Consider the following 15476-nt stretch of genomic DNA (forward strand, 5'->3'; position numbering starts at 1 on the left):
GCTGTAAAAGGTTTTATTTCCATTTTAGAAGCATTGTATTTGTTTTACAGAAAACAATCACAGTTAATATGAAAAAGATTGGGTAAAGCTTTTAGAGTATGTGTGTTTATGTTAGTATTCTTCATGGTGCCTTGCACATGGTAAATACTGCAGTAACTGTTGAATTACCAGGCTTTATTGAAACATATAGGAATGCTGACTACTAATGGGGAAGAATAAAAGAAAAAAAAAATTATTGGTACTTTAGGTAAGTTCTGTTCAGTTCAGCTCAGTCGCTCAGTCGTGTCTGACTCTTTGCGACCCCATGAATCACAGCACTCCAGGCCTCCCTGTCCCATCACCAACTCCCAGAGTTTACCCAAACTCATGTCCATCGAGTTGGTGATACCATCCAGCCATCTCATCCTCTGTCATCCCCTTCTCCTGCTGCCCCCAATCCCTCCCAGCATCAGGGTCTTTTCCAATGAGTCAACTCTTCGCATGAGGTAGCCAAAGTATTGGAGTTTCAGCTTCAGCATCAGTCCTTTCAAAGAACACCCAGAACTGATCTCCTTTAGGATGGACTGGTTGGATCTCCTTGCAGTCCAAGGAACTCTCAGGAGTCTTTTCTAACACCACAGTTCAAAAGTGTCAATTCTTCGGCACTCGGCTTTCTTCACAGTCCAACTCTCAAATCCATGCAGGACCACTGGAAAAGTCATAGCCTTGACTAGACAGACCTTTGTTCGCAAAGTAATGTCTCTGCTTTTTAGTATGCCATCTAGTCATAACTTTCCTTCCAAGGAGTAAGCATCTTTTAATTTCTGCATGGCTGCAATCAACCATCTGCAGTGATTTTGGAGCCCCAAAAAATAAAGTCTGACACTGTTTCCACTCTTTCCCATCTATTTCCCATGAAATGATGCAGCCAGATGCCATGATCTTCGTTTTCTGAATGTTGAGCTTTAAGCCAACTTTTTCACTCTCCTCTCTCACTTTCATCAAGAGGCTCTTTAGCTCCTCTTCACATTCTGCCATAAGGGCAGTGTCATGTGCATATCTGAGGTGATTGATATTTCTCCTGGCAATCTTGACTCCAGCTTGTGTTTCTTCCAGCCCAGCGTTTCTCATGATGTACTCTGCATAGAAGTTAAATGAGCAGGGTGACAATATACAGCCTTGACATACTCCTTTCCCTATTTGGAACCAGTCTGTTGTTCGCTGTCCATTTCTAACTGTTGCTTCCTGACCTGCATATAGGTTTCTCAAGAGGCAAGTTAGGTGGTCTGGTATTCCCATCTCTTTCAGAATTTTCCACAGTTTATTGTGATCCACACAGTCAAAGGCTTTGGCATAGTCAATAAAGCAGAAATAGATGTTTTCTGGAATTCTCTTGCTTTTCCCATGATCCAGCGGATGTTGGCAATTTGATCTCTGGTTCCTCTGCCTTTTCTAAAACCAGCTTGAACATCTGGAAGTTTACAGTTCACGTATTGCTGGAAGCCTGGCTTGGAGAATTTTGAGTATTACTTTACTCAAAAGTAAAGTGTGAGATAAGTGCAATTAGGCAGGTTAGTTGAATGTTAATAGAGAAGTTATGTATGGTTAGGCTTTGTTAATATTTGCAGAAGTGTACATTAAAAAATAAGTATTGAAGGGAAAAATGAAATAATTCTGATATTATGTCCTTTCTACATTTTTCCTAATGTTAAAATGCCTTTTCTTAAAAAAAAAAATTGGCAATGATAACAGATGGTAATGACTTTTTTAATGTCCTTACTTAATGAAACAAAGTTGTTAATTCTTTTTTAAAAAGTATTGAAATTTTGACCAGAAAATTTTGAATGCTTCTTGTCAGACATATAGCTTTGTATTCATAGATGCAAATCTTGTAACACCTGATTATGACCTTTATTTTTATGAAATATAAATGTAGAAAAAATTTTTTTAGGAAGTCAAAGTGAATTGGGCAACAACTCCCAGCAGTCAAAAGAAAGACACAAGCAGTAAGTATATTTTATACTCTTTGAACTTTTGTGTTTATTGTACATAGTAGTTTTCTTGTAAAGCATATAAACATCATGCATTTGCAGTAATGTTTTGATCGTTATCCTAAGATATGATTGACTGTGTTTGTGTTAATAAATTTAAGAACAAATCTAATCTTTGTCATCAGGTAGTACCGTTGTCAGCACACAGCGTTCACAAGGTAATTGTATCTTCTTAAACATAAAATGAAATCTCTTGAAAGGGTATTTATTCACTAACCACCTGAAGTTTTTTTTGTTTGATGTTGGGGGGAGCGGGGAGGGGAGGGATCGTGTTTCTATTTGTCTCTCTGGCAATATTTTTCCCCCTTTTTCCCAGTATTGACCAAGTGTGGCTTGTCCACTTCTTGGGTGCTATTTCAAGTTCTCTGATTCCCCGCCTTGGTAGCCCCTGATGCCTTAGAAATACTTCACCACTGAAGGGCAAGATACCCTGTTTCCTTGAGGTCAAGTTCTGTGATTCATACCCAGATCTTATTGCTTGAGTTTCACTTGAAACTGTGTCTCCCAAATGGCAACCTAATATGTTGCTTAAGGCCTGCCAAGTAGGGGTAACTTTTCTTTCCAGATATACTTTGTCAGAATTGATATGTATGTCCATTTAAAGTGTTGATCCAACTATTTTGTATATTTAAAGTGTTTCTTTTTTTTTTTTTTTTTGAGCATTGTCTTTTTAAGAAAACTTCATATATGGGATCATTATTTCTCTCCAGTGCTTTTTTAATGACTCTGATATAAAGTGAAGGGATTACTGTTTTCATTCTGTTGCCTTCAGTCTTAGTTCACTTGCACATGGATTCACATAAACTGAATGGTGTAATGTCTGGGCAACCAAAACTGTTGGCTTTTGAGAAAACTCAAATACTTTAACATCAAACTGTTGCAATGCAAGGTATTTCTTTGATTGTTCTTCACAAAATACGGTTAAACCAAGTATATCTCATAGCTAGCTTCAGTAAACTGTCTTAACTGAGGCAAATCTAGCCTAATAACTCATAATACCACTATTTTAATTTGTTTAGATTTAATGTAGTGGTAAACTGAATGAATGTGAATAATTACTATTAGAATGGTAAATAAGTCATTTATTTATATATATATATATATTTTTGCAAAACTTGTTATATATTACTAGTTTATTTTGGCCAGTATAATAATTGGTTATAAGTAGAAATGTAACTATCAGTCTCCCATTAGATATATCATAGGAGAATCTTTCCTGTATTGTCATCTTGATTCATTATTCATTATATTTAAAACTGATAGAATTTGTCTAGATGTAGGATAGTGTTTTACTTATACTTTATTGTAATACATAAATTATTTTAAGAATACTTTATTAAATAGATCTTAGCATTTTTTTAAATTCTAAAATTGTATTTTTCTTTTCAATTCCCCTTCCTTTCCCCTATAAGATCATTTCCATGTCTTTGTTGGTGATCTCAGTCCAGAAATTACAACTGAAGATATAAAAGCTGCTTTTGCGCCATTTGGAAGAATATCGTAAGTAACAGAAGATAAATTTAAAAATGCTTTTAATTAAAAACAATCTTATATAGAAGTAATTTGAAAATCTGTTGTGAATTTTTTTGGACATTAATTTTGACACCTGAATGTAATGTATTAATATTCACTTGAATAAATGTATTGTTTAGAGCCTATTCAAGCAGTTAACAGCCAAAGATTATTTTCCCTTGATAAATCTTTGGTCTTCAATTATCTTAATTTTTTTTTTCAATTAGCATTAGCTTTTAAGAGACGAATGTGCTGTCCTGCATCCTGTTTCTTGTATGAGTGTCTTGCTAGCCTGGTCATAATCTAGTGAACTTGTGCTGTGATTAAGGAGTTTAAACCCTTTGGCACTTCTATGATACCATGCATTTTCTGTTAATATATTTTAACAAAAAGAAACCTTAATAGTTTAAAAAGCAGTTATTAAATGTTAATTCCAGGATATCTGTCCTTTTGTTGTTATTGTTGCTATTAACAACAATAATAATGCCTCTTAGTATTTTGTGAAGCACTGTATTGCTTCCATTGTTATTAATTGTACAGTTTAGGCCTGTTACAAATAGCTCACTTGAGTATCATAAAAGAACTTTAATATTTTGAAAAGCATGCCTATAATAGAGTAAGAATAAGTTGATTATTGCACTTTCTTAGAAGTAATTGTTGAATCTAGAAAACAAAGTTTTTAGAGTTTCTGGTTGCTTTATTATTGGTATTCCAGCTAGAAGAGTAGAAAAAAGGAAATGCTAGCTTTGATTTAGTTTGATGGACAGACCAACAGCAGAGAATGAGAAGGAGACTGGAAAGTAAATGCTGGTGGTATTGATGTTAAATTTGGGAATTTTCATTTGAAGAGTTTCAATTCACTGGTAGGAGGATGAAAATGGATAGTGACCAAAGAATGATCACAAGTAAGGGGCCAACTTTAAAAGCAGTCACAAGATTAGAGTTTATAGGTAGGCTCTTCTTTTAGGTGACATTTTTCTTGATCTCTTAGAACTGACTTTAGGGAAATAAAGTTCTAATTTCTTGATTGTTCTTTTTAGTCTGTTTTAGGGTTTTGATGATGGTTAGCTGGCTTTCGGATACCTAGATTGGACAGTCTTAACCTTTGACCTCTTAAAGGCGCTATAAGTTTCTGTATGCAAAATTTTGTGCTTGTTTTCATTTTGGTGTATAGTATCTTTGTAAATTTTTTCCACTTTAAGCATAGTCACAGGACTGTAAAGGATTAAAGAACTCTGATCTGCATCTTTGCTACTTCTTCCTTAGAGAATTCCTTCAGATAATATAAGAATCAAGGCTAACATTTCCTAAAACTTAACTTTAAGAAGAAAAGGCTTTTCTAACATTTTAACAGATTAAATGCTATATTATTAAATATTTAGATTTTGATTGAAGTCGCTTTTCTGAAAGCGTGAATATTTAGTTTGGGGTTAAGATAAAGATTGTTTAACAATTGGCGAGTGTAAGTTAAATGACATCCAAATTTTAGTAATTTCATTACGTTTTAATCAAGAATCAATAATTTCTTTTTGTTAAATATGTTGGTATCATAATTGTAGTCTGTAAATTTTCTTAGAGTCTACTATGATTACTGATGTATATATGATTTTTTCTTGATAAGACCTTTAAGTTTTATAATTTTCAGTTGAGATAATGTCTAAGCTTTAGGTTATTCTAAGAGTTAGTGTTTCTAAATTTGAAGGAACCATTTTCAGTTGGTAGCATCACTTCTTGATTTTTCTTTTTAATTAAAGGAGATACATTGATAAATACATATATTGAGAGATTCTCATGATAGTCAGGTATTGTCTGTAGATTCTGCAACAGTGCTTGATTTAAAGAAGTTGTGTAGTAAATGTTGGCCTATTAAAATATTTGGTATAAAATTACAGCACTTTCTTTCCCTAATTTATACAGCTTAAATTTTTCCTGTTCCTTGAGTTTAGGGTAGTCTAACAGATTTTGCTGTAGAAAGAGTTAGCTACAAATTAAATGCATGTGTACCATAAGTATTTTTACATATTGAGAAGTGACTTGCATTAGTTTTCCTCTTTCACCATCACCTCTTTGTCATTTTGACCCTAAGCACTTAATAAATCACTCCTAAATTTATCAAAATATGCTTATGTATACTTTAATATAAAATTATATTGCATGGCTTTCTGACTTGGGTTTTTGTTGTGAAAGTGCCTGTTTTGTTCATGTGTCCTGAGAGAACAAGCATTGTGACATACCTGGCTAACTTAAAAGCAGATTGCCTGCGAAGCACAATTTGAGTCCAATTTTTTGAGGTATGGAGTTTTAGCTATCATGGCTGGGTTTTTCACTCAATCTCAAATAATAGGGCTCTGGTTATTTTGCAGAGTATCTCTGAAGAATGGACAGAATTGCCCTGGCTAACTACAAGCTACGGTTCACAGTGGATAAATGTTGGCGTGCTTTTTTACTTTCTGACTTTTTAAAATTTTGCTTTTATATCTTGTAGTTTCCAATCAATCTTATTGCTATTTTAGAATTTAGTATAAAATCTTATATAGAATAAGACTAAAGTGTGTGTCTAGTATTTTTCTTCAGTAGTTTAACATTTCTGAAAATGTCAAGTTCTCAAAATTTACCCATAGTTCAGAAGGGGGGTGTGAACTGATCTGAGAAAATGAAAAAAATTAATTGAGTTAGGGAATATACAACTTTTTCATTCTTTTAGTTTCCAGTTTTCTATTTTAATTTTTTAATGATTAGGTAGTATATAAGGTAGTATATAGTGTAAAATAGCAAATTATAAATTGCATGGTTAAAGAAAGCCATTCATTTAGTGTGCCAGTGAACCCTATAAATTAAGTAATTTATGTGAATAGCTGCTTTTACCATGCTTAATATTTAAAAATGTAAAAATTTTTTGAAGTGGGAGGCAGTTTCTGTAAAATGTATACATATATATTTAAGAAGTTTTTGATTTGCATGTTTATAAAATTAAGCCTCATTTGCTAATACATGATAAATTTTATAGAATAAAAGGTAAATTTGTATTAAAGGTTCATTTTAATGAAGATGAAACATGAAAATGAATTGTGTATGAAATTCTCACTTGATACCCAGAGGAAAGTTTGCAAACCTAAACTTCTGATTGTTTCTGATTTCAGAGATGCCCGAGTGGTAAAAGACATGGCGACAGGAAAGTCTAAGGGATATGGCTTTGTCTCCTTTTTCAACAAATGGGTGAGCTCAATAAAAAGTGCATGTGCAATATAAGAAAGAACAAAAATGTTCTTTTCATTTCAGTTATTAGTCATTTCTGTCATCTACCATTTGTTCATATCACTGATAATTAGTACTCTTACTAGAGGATACCTTCTTTCTCCTGTTCAATTATTTAGTCAACATTTATTTAGCACCTTGGGCTTCCCTGGTGGCTCAGATGGTAAAGAATCCCTCTGCAATGCAGGAGACTGGGGTTCGATCCTTGGGTCAGGAAGACCCCCTGGAGAAGGGAGTGGCCACTCACTCAGGTATTGCCTGGAGAATCCCATGAACAAAGGGGTCTGGCAGGCTACAGTCCATGGGCTTGTAAAGAGCTGGACACAACTGAGCAACTAAGCACATGTATTTAGCACCTGATGCATGCAAAGTACTGAGGAAATGTTTTCAGAATATAAAAAGTAGAGGTGTTTAAATCATCATCCAAAGATAGGATAGATATTGAGTATCTCATATATATTTGATTTGTTTTCTCCCTGTTTTATATTCGCATGTTAATGTAAAAGTAGCTAATAAAATGTTCCAGTGGATCAGAATTTTTCTAAAAAGAGTATATTAATGTATTTGAAAATGTCTCATCATTTCCTTCATTCAGTAAACACTATTGAACATGAATTTGCATAGGCTTGCAGTTTCTGAGTTTTGCAGAGAAAAGGAAGGATAGCATTGTTTAGAGGTTATAGAGAAGGAAAGGCTTATGTTTATGACAGCTGTATAAAATCTTTGGTATGTTCTCCATACAATGTAATACTGTGCTGTTTACAAAAGGAAAATGAATGAGGAACCTCTGTAAGTACTGGTTATGGAAGGATTTCCATGGGATATTGTCAGGTAAAAAAACTTTGTGTAAAAAATAAGAGAGTATATTATATGTGTATGCATGGCAGGGGGCAGGGTGGGGGTGATTTCTTTTCCCCCTGCATCCCCCCTGCAGAGATTAACAAGACACTTGTAAGGTTTCCTGTTTGTGGGCTAGGTAATGAGAGGCACATGGGCAGGAGGGCAAGACACTTCTAGCTGTATTGTACTATGTGAAGTTTGAACCTTGTAAATATATTACTAATTCAAGTAAATAGGTTTTTTAGTGTGATAACTCAAGATTCCAAACAATTAAATGCAGAGATATCACACTTCTAAAAATATAGGGGTGGATGGTAGCAGAATTTATATGCATTAATCCTGGATTATACACTCAGGTTTCATTAACCTTTAATTTTATTGTATTGCCTCTATGTTACGATTGTTTGCCAGTGATAAGTGCAAAAATACTGTATTTTTTGGGCAAGAGTGCCTTAGAATGAGCCATTAAAATTTTTGATACTATGAAATGTATTTTAGAAAGGATTTTCTTTAGTAAAGGGAATATTTGAAATAGATATCATTTCTTGATAACTTCAGGTGAAACTTATCAGCATCATTTATTGTACCAGTTCCTTCTGAGTTTTTAAAAACATCTGTTTGCAGTTATGCCAACTAGTGTCAAACTGTCCTATATTTTCTAGTTCCTGTGTCTGCTCATATTGAAACTAATGTCTGGTTATTCCTCCCTATCCAGATATTCACTATAACAGCCAGCTTGCAGCCATTTTACTTTTCCAGAATTGACTTTTCAAATAAAAAATCAGCCCTAAAAATGTTAACATGGCCTTTTTCTTTTTAAATTAATGTCTGTGCTGGGTCTTTATTGGTGCAAGAGGGCTTTCTGTAGTTGTGGAGAGTGGGGGGGCACAACTCTTTGTTGCGGGCCCTCGAGCACACATATTTCAGTATTTGTGGCACACGGGCTTAGTTGCTCTGCAGCATGTGAAGTCTTCCTGGACCAGGGATCGAACCCATGTCCTCTACATTGGCAGGTGGATTCTTACCCACTGCACCACCTGGGAAGTCCTTAACATGGCTTTTAAGTTAAGGCAAAAGAAGGTAAAATGCACTGTAATTGTGTGTCAGCTGTTCGCATAGTGGCATCGTATCTTTCAATCAGATTCTAACTATCATCTTCCTTTCATGAAGTGAAAGTGTCTTCTCAGAAGCAGGTATTAATCTAAGAGGTTAGGAAAAATCCGTATATTAGAAGAAAAACTGCAAATGGTAAAGCATATTGAGAGGTGAAGATGTAAAAGCTGTCATGTATGGTCCCATCTACTAGATGTAAAAGGAGATGAAAAAATAAAAACTATGAGACTGTAACTAGTTCTTAAAGCTTTACTGTTAATCCCAGCATAATATTTAGGGAAGGTAGAAGAATACCTCATGCAATGAATTGACAGTCACATTTACTTTAAAGGGTTGATAAATAGGTTGTCAATGTTTTGTAATACTTGGTGATAGAGGTTGAGCTCTTTGGGTGGAGTAAAAACTCATTTTTTTGCATTTGGGATTATGGAATATATTCCCCTGCTATATGTCACTATTTAATGCAGAGTTAGTATGAAAGTCAGATATAGCAGAGGATGTCCATGTGTGACCTCTGTAGTCACCAGACGTGGATTATAATCCTGACAATCATCACAGTTTGATTTTCCCAAATTTATATTTTAGTTTTTATAAATTTGTGCTATGTGCTTGGCAGGCATTCTCTGGTGTTGCAAAGTGCTACAGCGCTGATTGCAGTTGCCCCTGGCTCCCTTGCCTCTCCTGTGTTGTGTGTCCTAGGCAAACTCCAGTACTGGTTGAACATACCTCCCTGCCTACTCTGAAGTAACTGAGTGTTGCTAGAGAGAAACTGAGTCAGCTGGTTTCACTTCTAATTTAGCAGTTACACATAGATAAACACATGGCTCTGTCTTTGTAAACCTGTGTTTCTCTAGTAAAATTGATTTCCTGTTCTTTGAAAAACTATTTTCATGCTCCCTCATTTTTCCTCAGATATTCCTCGCTCTTTTTCTCCATCATCACCCTGAGCTTCAAATGAGAAAGTAAAAGCTATCACACAGAAATGCCCTCAGCTTTCTACCACCAAACCTACATTAAATACTCTCACCTCCTCCCTCTTTTCTGCTGTTGCAGTGGAAGAAGTCTTTCCTCCACTGTAGTTGTATATGAGCATGTGATTATATTTGTTTTCTAGGGCTGCTGTATCACAGTAGCTGAGTGAGTTAGAACAAGAAAAAGATTCTCTATGTTCTAGAGGATAGAAGTCTGGAATCAGGTTGTCATCATGGCCATGCTCCATCTGAGGACGCTGGAAGTGTCCTTCCTGCCCTCGTTAGTTTCTGGTGGTAACTGGCAGTCCTCGGCATCCTTGACTTGCAGCTGCATTGCTCCAGTCTCTACCTTTGTCTTCACACACGACCCTCTTTCCTCTGTATGTGTCCTTGTTAACTTCTCATCTTCTTACAACAGCCCTTCTTTAAAAGGGCTCACCCTAACTTGTATTACCACATCTTAACTAATACACCTGCAAAGACCCTATTTCAAATGCAAATGAGGTCACTTTCACAGTTACGAGGCTGGATAGATAGGACTTCATATAAATTTAAGTGACAGTTCATCCAACAACAGATAGTTGTTAAACATCTTACAGAGTTCAGACTGGTTAGTGTGGAAAGCAATATTTGTTTTTTCAAGAATCATTTCCTTTTTACGTGTCTTAAGAACACTTTTAGCCTTAAATTTACCTGTTGTTTTGTGCTAGGTTAAGCGCACATTCGACCAAAGCTGAACCCCACGTCCTTTTCAGTCTACTCTTACGTTGGCTTTATTCTTACTCTACACCAAGCCTACTCTTTTCAGGTTCACCTATTGATTTCTGCTTGCTTGGCTCTCTGACAGTACATTGTTGTGGGTTTCTTCCTTCATCACCAGCTATTCCTTCTTGGTCACCTTAGCTCGCGATTTCTCCTTTATCCAGTTCTCACATTTTGCTGTTTTTCAGGGCTCTATCGTAGGACGCTTTCTTTTCTCTCCAGTCTTTCTTCGTGGCTCTGAACCTTCTATCTGCAGCTCCATTTACTTCACACTTAACTAACAAATTATCTTCGTTTAGCTGTCTTACACATATCTGAAACTTAATGTGTCTTAAATAATCGTTTCTTCCTCAAACTTGTTCCTCCGCTGCCTCCCAGGCTTCTCATTTCCGTCAGTACTAGCACCGTCCTCCCTGCTGCCCAAGCAGGAGCCTAGGAGTTGGCTTTGATTCCTGCCCTTTTAGTTACTGTGCACACGGCCCCCCCCCCACCCCCATTCTATTGACTCTTCCTTTAGGTTACATCACTGCTACTGTATTAGTCCTGGTCACCGACATTCTTTTTTAATCTGAATATTACATTAGTCTTATAAAGTGTCTTTTTACTGTCTTATCTCCCCCAAACTGTTCTCCTTAAAACATAAGGATGGCCTTCTTAAGACATAAATTGGATCATGATAATCTCTTACTTAAAATAATCAGTTTTTTCTTCTCACACTTTTCCTTTTGGCACACTAGATTCCAGTGATACTAGTTGTGTTTCACATGCTTCTTTTAGATGTGTGCCAAACTCTTGCCTGCCCTAACATACTTGCAGTGGTTTTCCCTCTACCAGGAACACTCTGGGTTTTTGACTTTTCTAGCTCCTTTTCCTCAGCTTAAAAGTCATTTCTAAGAGACCTTCCCTAATTGTGCTGCCCTAAGGTAGATTCTTCTTTTTTCAATATAAATTTATTTGTTTTAATTGGAGGTTAATTACTTTACAATATTGTATTGGTTTTGCCATACATCAACATGAATCCGCCACAGGTATACACATGTTCCCAATCCTGAACCCCCCTCCCTCCTCCCGCCCCGTCTGGGTCATCTCAGTGCACCAGCCCCAAGCATCCTGTATCATACATCAAACCTGGACTGGTGATTCGTTTCATATATGATATTATACATGTTTCAATGCCATTCTCGCATATCATCCCACCCTCTCCCTCTCCCCCAGAGTCCAAAAGACTGTTCTATACATCTGTGTCTCTTTTGATGTCTCTCATACAGGGTTATCGTTATCATCTTTCTCAATTCCCTATATATGCGTTAGTATACTGTATTGGTGTTTTTCTTTCTGGCTTACTTCACTCTGTATAATTGGCTCCAGTTTCATCCACCTCATTAGAACTGATTCAAATGTATTCTTTTTAATGGCTGAGTAATACTCCATTGTGTATATGTACCACAGCTTTCTTATCCATTCGTCTGCTGATGGACATCTAGGTTGCTTCCGTGTCCTGGCTATTATAAACAGTGCTGCGATGAACACTGGGGTATACGTGTCTCTTTCAATTCTGGTTTCCTCGGTGTGTATGCCCAGCAGTGGGATTGCTGGGTCATAAGGCAGTTCTATTTGTAGTTTTTAAGGAATCTCCACACTGTTCTCCATAGTGGCTGTACTAGTTCGCATTCCCACCAACAGTGTAAGTGGGTTCCCTAAGGTAGATTCTTATCCCTGTATCTCAGCATGGCATATTCTTGCTCTCAGCCTTTTGTTTCTGTCATGGCACTTACCATAACTAATAATTACTTTATTTGTCCCCTCCAAAAAGTGGAAGCTCCCTGGCAGCAGAGACCGTGTCTGCCTCTTTGACTGTATTCCCAGCACTTGACGTTAACTGCTGTCTAGAACATGATGACTGCTCAGTATTTACTTGTTAGATGAATGAGTAATCAAATGCTGTTGTTGAAAGCTTGTTGGATTGTATAAAGTGAGATTTTCATCCATAATAGTCTGGGTTGTTGGGTGAACTTGACAATGGCTACCTCACAGGGGCTTTTGGGCTCGAGTCTTTCAGGTGATTAAAATTCCCACAGGACTTCCCTGGTGGTCCAGTGGCTGAGAATCTGAGCTCCCAGTGCAGGGGGCCCAGGTTCGATCCCTGGTCAGGGAGCTGGATCCCACATGCTACAACTAAGACCCAGAGCAGCCAGATAAATAAATAAAATTTTAAAAATAAAATAAAATTCCCAAAAGCCCTTATGAGGTAAAAGAAAGACAATTTAAAAGCACCATTGTAAAATAAATAAAAGCACCATTGTATTTTAGGAAAGCTGTCATATATTGTGTATATCATAAAGTATTCCATTAAGAAAACATTTGTGGAAAGCAACCATGAGTTTTCTCTTTTGCAAACAGTTGTTTAACTTCAACTAACAGTGGCTTCTTTGTCATTTCTAATGTTGTGTGGAACAGGATGCTGAAAACGCCATTCAACAGATGGGTGGCCAGTGGCTTGGTGGAAGACAAATCAGAACTAACTGGGCAACCCGAAAGCCTCCAGCTCCAAAGAGTACATATGAGTGTAGGTGTATTGGAGAAGAAAAGGAAATGTGGAATTTTGGAGGAAAAACACTAGATTTTAAATGTTAGAGCTGTTCCCGGAGACTTATTGCAGAAATAGATGAGAAGCAAATCAAGACTACTGTTCAAAAATGTACTTAGTTTTCATTTTTGTAATTATAAATATTAAGTAATATCTCTAATGTCAAGTCTCCTGTTAATTAGAGAATACTGAGTAATATTTAGACATTCTTCAGGGAGGTTTAATCCTCAATCAAATTGTAATATGTATTAAACAAGCATTTTGATCAAGATAAATATTACCATTACAGTAGTATAGTTAATATTGCTTTCCTCTTTCTGAACATTTTATGAACTAAAAATATTAAACTTTTCTCCCCAGCAAACACCAAACAGCTATCATATGATGAGGTCGTAAATCAGTCTAGTCCAAGCAACTGTACTGTGTACTGTGGAGGCGTCACTTCCGGGCTAACAGGTATGGGGACTTTACCTATGTGGCATCTTAAGGTTAATTTTAAAGTACTTGATATTTGTAGGATTTTAATGCGATATGGTTTTGGATTTTGTCTAACAGAACAACTAATGCGTCAGACTTTTTCACCATTTGGACAAATAATGGAAATTCGAGTCTTTCCAGATAAAGGATATTCTTTTGTTCGGTAGGTGTGGTTTTTAAAAAAACTTTTACCTCCAGATCATTTTTGAACTTATAACTTAGTGGTTTTCTTTAAAATTTACTTTGGTTATGAAGAAATAGAAATTTCTCTAGCTTTTATTAAATTTGCCACAATAACTCCTTCCTTCTAATACAAAGGCAAATCATTTTCTATTAAGAGAATTTTCTCCAAAAAATGAAAACTTAGGCCATTTTATTCTCTTATATTAACTTCCTGTTTTACCTCAGGCCCAGTTTGATTTTTTCAAATGTTTTATTTATAAGTACCTTAAACAATTTATATTGTAATTCTTAATATTATTATAATTGTATTATCATTGTAATTGTAATATCATTGTAATTCTTAATATTTTCAATAGGTTCAATTCCCATGAAAGTGCAGCACATGCAATTGTTTCTGTTAATGGAACTACCATTGAAGGCCATGTTGTAAAATGCTACTGGGGCAAAGAAACTCTTGATATGATAAATCCTGTGCAACAGGTGAGAGGGTTCTTGACTTTGCAAAGTAATGGCTGGACTAATAGGTATCTTTAAATGAAATTGTTAATGTTTCTAGCTACAGTGATGGCATATAGGGGCTCTTCCTACATGTATATTATAGTTCCAGAGTGATGGTTCATGGATGCCGTGGTGAAATGGTGAATGTGACTGCCTCAACTGACTCATGCTCACACCACATTGAATTTTTAAATGTTCTAACAAACCTAACAGTATTAAATTTTTTTCTAATTCTTAGTAGACTTACATACTATTTGGAGAACTCACAAGCATGTTTGAATTCAGTTGAAACAAAAGCTATAAATATATTTAGGACCTTGGCATTTTCTTCCAGATTTTGCCACCTTTGTTTTTCCAGGCAGCTCTAGTAGTTCAAACTTGATCCCACAAACATGTCTATGAGGAAATAGTAAATGAAACATCAAGATAGGATTGAGAAAATCCTAAACTATATAACTTTCTTAAGTAAACTGAATATATATAGTCTTCATATCTTCCTTATCTAAAGGAAACAGTCATGGATGATTTACAAAACACTTATATGTTCTCTTGAGTTGAATGTTTATTTCTAGGGCATTACCTGCTGGCTCAAAGAATATGGCATTTAGAGCATCACTGTAGAGTTGAAGCAGTATGACCTTGCTGCTTTTTAACATTGACAACTTACTCTTGCTTATCCTTTAGTTTTCATTGTAATGATGACCCTATGTGTTATGGTTATGTATTTGTGGTATATAAGGACTGTATATGCACCTATAATTTCAAATAATACTAAATTATCTGTTATAACTTTGCTTAATAGCAGAATCAAATTGGATATCCACAAGCTTATGGCCAGTGGGGCCAGTGGTATGGGAATGCACAACAAATTGGCCAGTATATGCCTAATGGTTGGCAAGTACCTGCATATGGAATGTATGGCCAGCCGTGGAACCAGCAAGGATTTAAGTAAGCACACTTGTTCTTTTCCTTTATTATTAACCTTTGAAAATGTCAAGAACTTAGGAAGAGATTTTAAGTAATTAGCAGGTAATGTGGCCTTCTATCTAAAGCATAGCATTTTAGAGAGCTTTTTACTTTATAGTTTTAAGTGTATATCTTTTAAAAATTGTCTGCAAATGTGTTGCTTTGATTTATAACCAGCATTATAAGCACTTTGGTAATGCTTGAATGATTCAACAAGTATTTAAGTAAGAAAATAGTAACTTAATAGTTGTTAAGGTTTTTATGTGACTAATGGTCACTAGT

The 15476-nt window shown here is 35.7% G+C and overlaps 1 protein-coding gene across 23 annotated transcripts in view; it reads left to right on the forward strand.

The window, feature by feature from the left end:
* Window positions 1–15476, forward strand: part of TIA1 (TIA1 cytotoxic granule associated RNA binding protein) — a 53107-nt gene that overhangs the window by 13593 nt on the left and 24038 nt on the right. For 6 of the 23 annotated variants that reach the window (XR_001037475.5, XR_009599794.1, XM_027966654.3 and 3 more), the window contains exons 4-12: window positions 1931–1985; window positions 2156–2188; window positions 3443–3530; window positions 6683–6758; window positions 12941–13049; window positions 13431–13526; window positions 13626–13710; window positions 14087–14210; window positions 15031–15176. Coding sequence is in view for 16 of the 23 variants with exons in the window: in XM_027966654.3 (XP_027822455.1) it covers window positions 1931–1985; window positions 2156–2188; window positions 3443–3530; window positions 6683–6758; window positions 12941–13049; window positions 13431–13526; window positions 13626–13710; window positions 14087–14210; window positions 15031–15176 (812 nt within the window). In the remaining 7 variants the exon portion in view is untranslated. Of the gene's footprint in view, window positions 1–1930; window positions 1986–2155; window positions 2189–2294; window positions 2920–3442; window positions 3531–5905; window positions 5972–6682; window positions 6805–12940; window positions 13050–13430; window positions 13527–13625; window positions 13711–14086; window positions 14211–15030; window positions 15177–15476 lie in introns of those variants that run through there. The other 17 variants (XR_009599793.1, XR_009599795.1, XM_060411992.1 and 14 more) reach the window with 5 other exon arrangements.

This window comes from Ovis aries, chromosome 3 (genome assembly GCF_016772045.2).
Source record: "Ovis aries strain OAR_USU_Benz2616 breed Rambouillet chromosome 3, ARS-UI_Ramb_v3.0, whole genome shotgun sequence".
NCBI classification, from domain to species: Eukaryota; Metazoa; Chordata; class Mammalia; order Artiodactyla; family Bovidae; genus Ovis; species Ovis aries.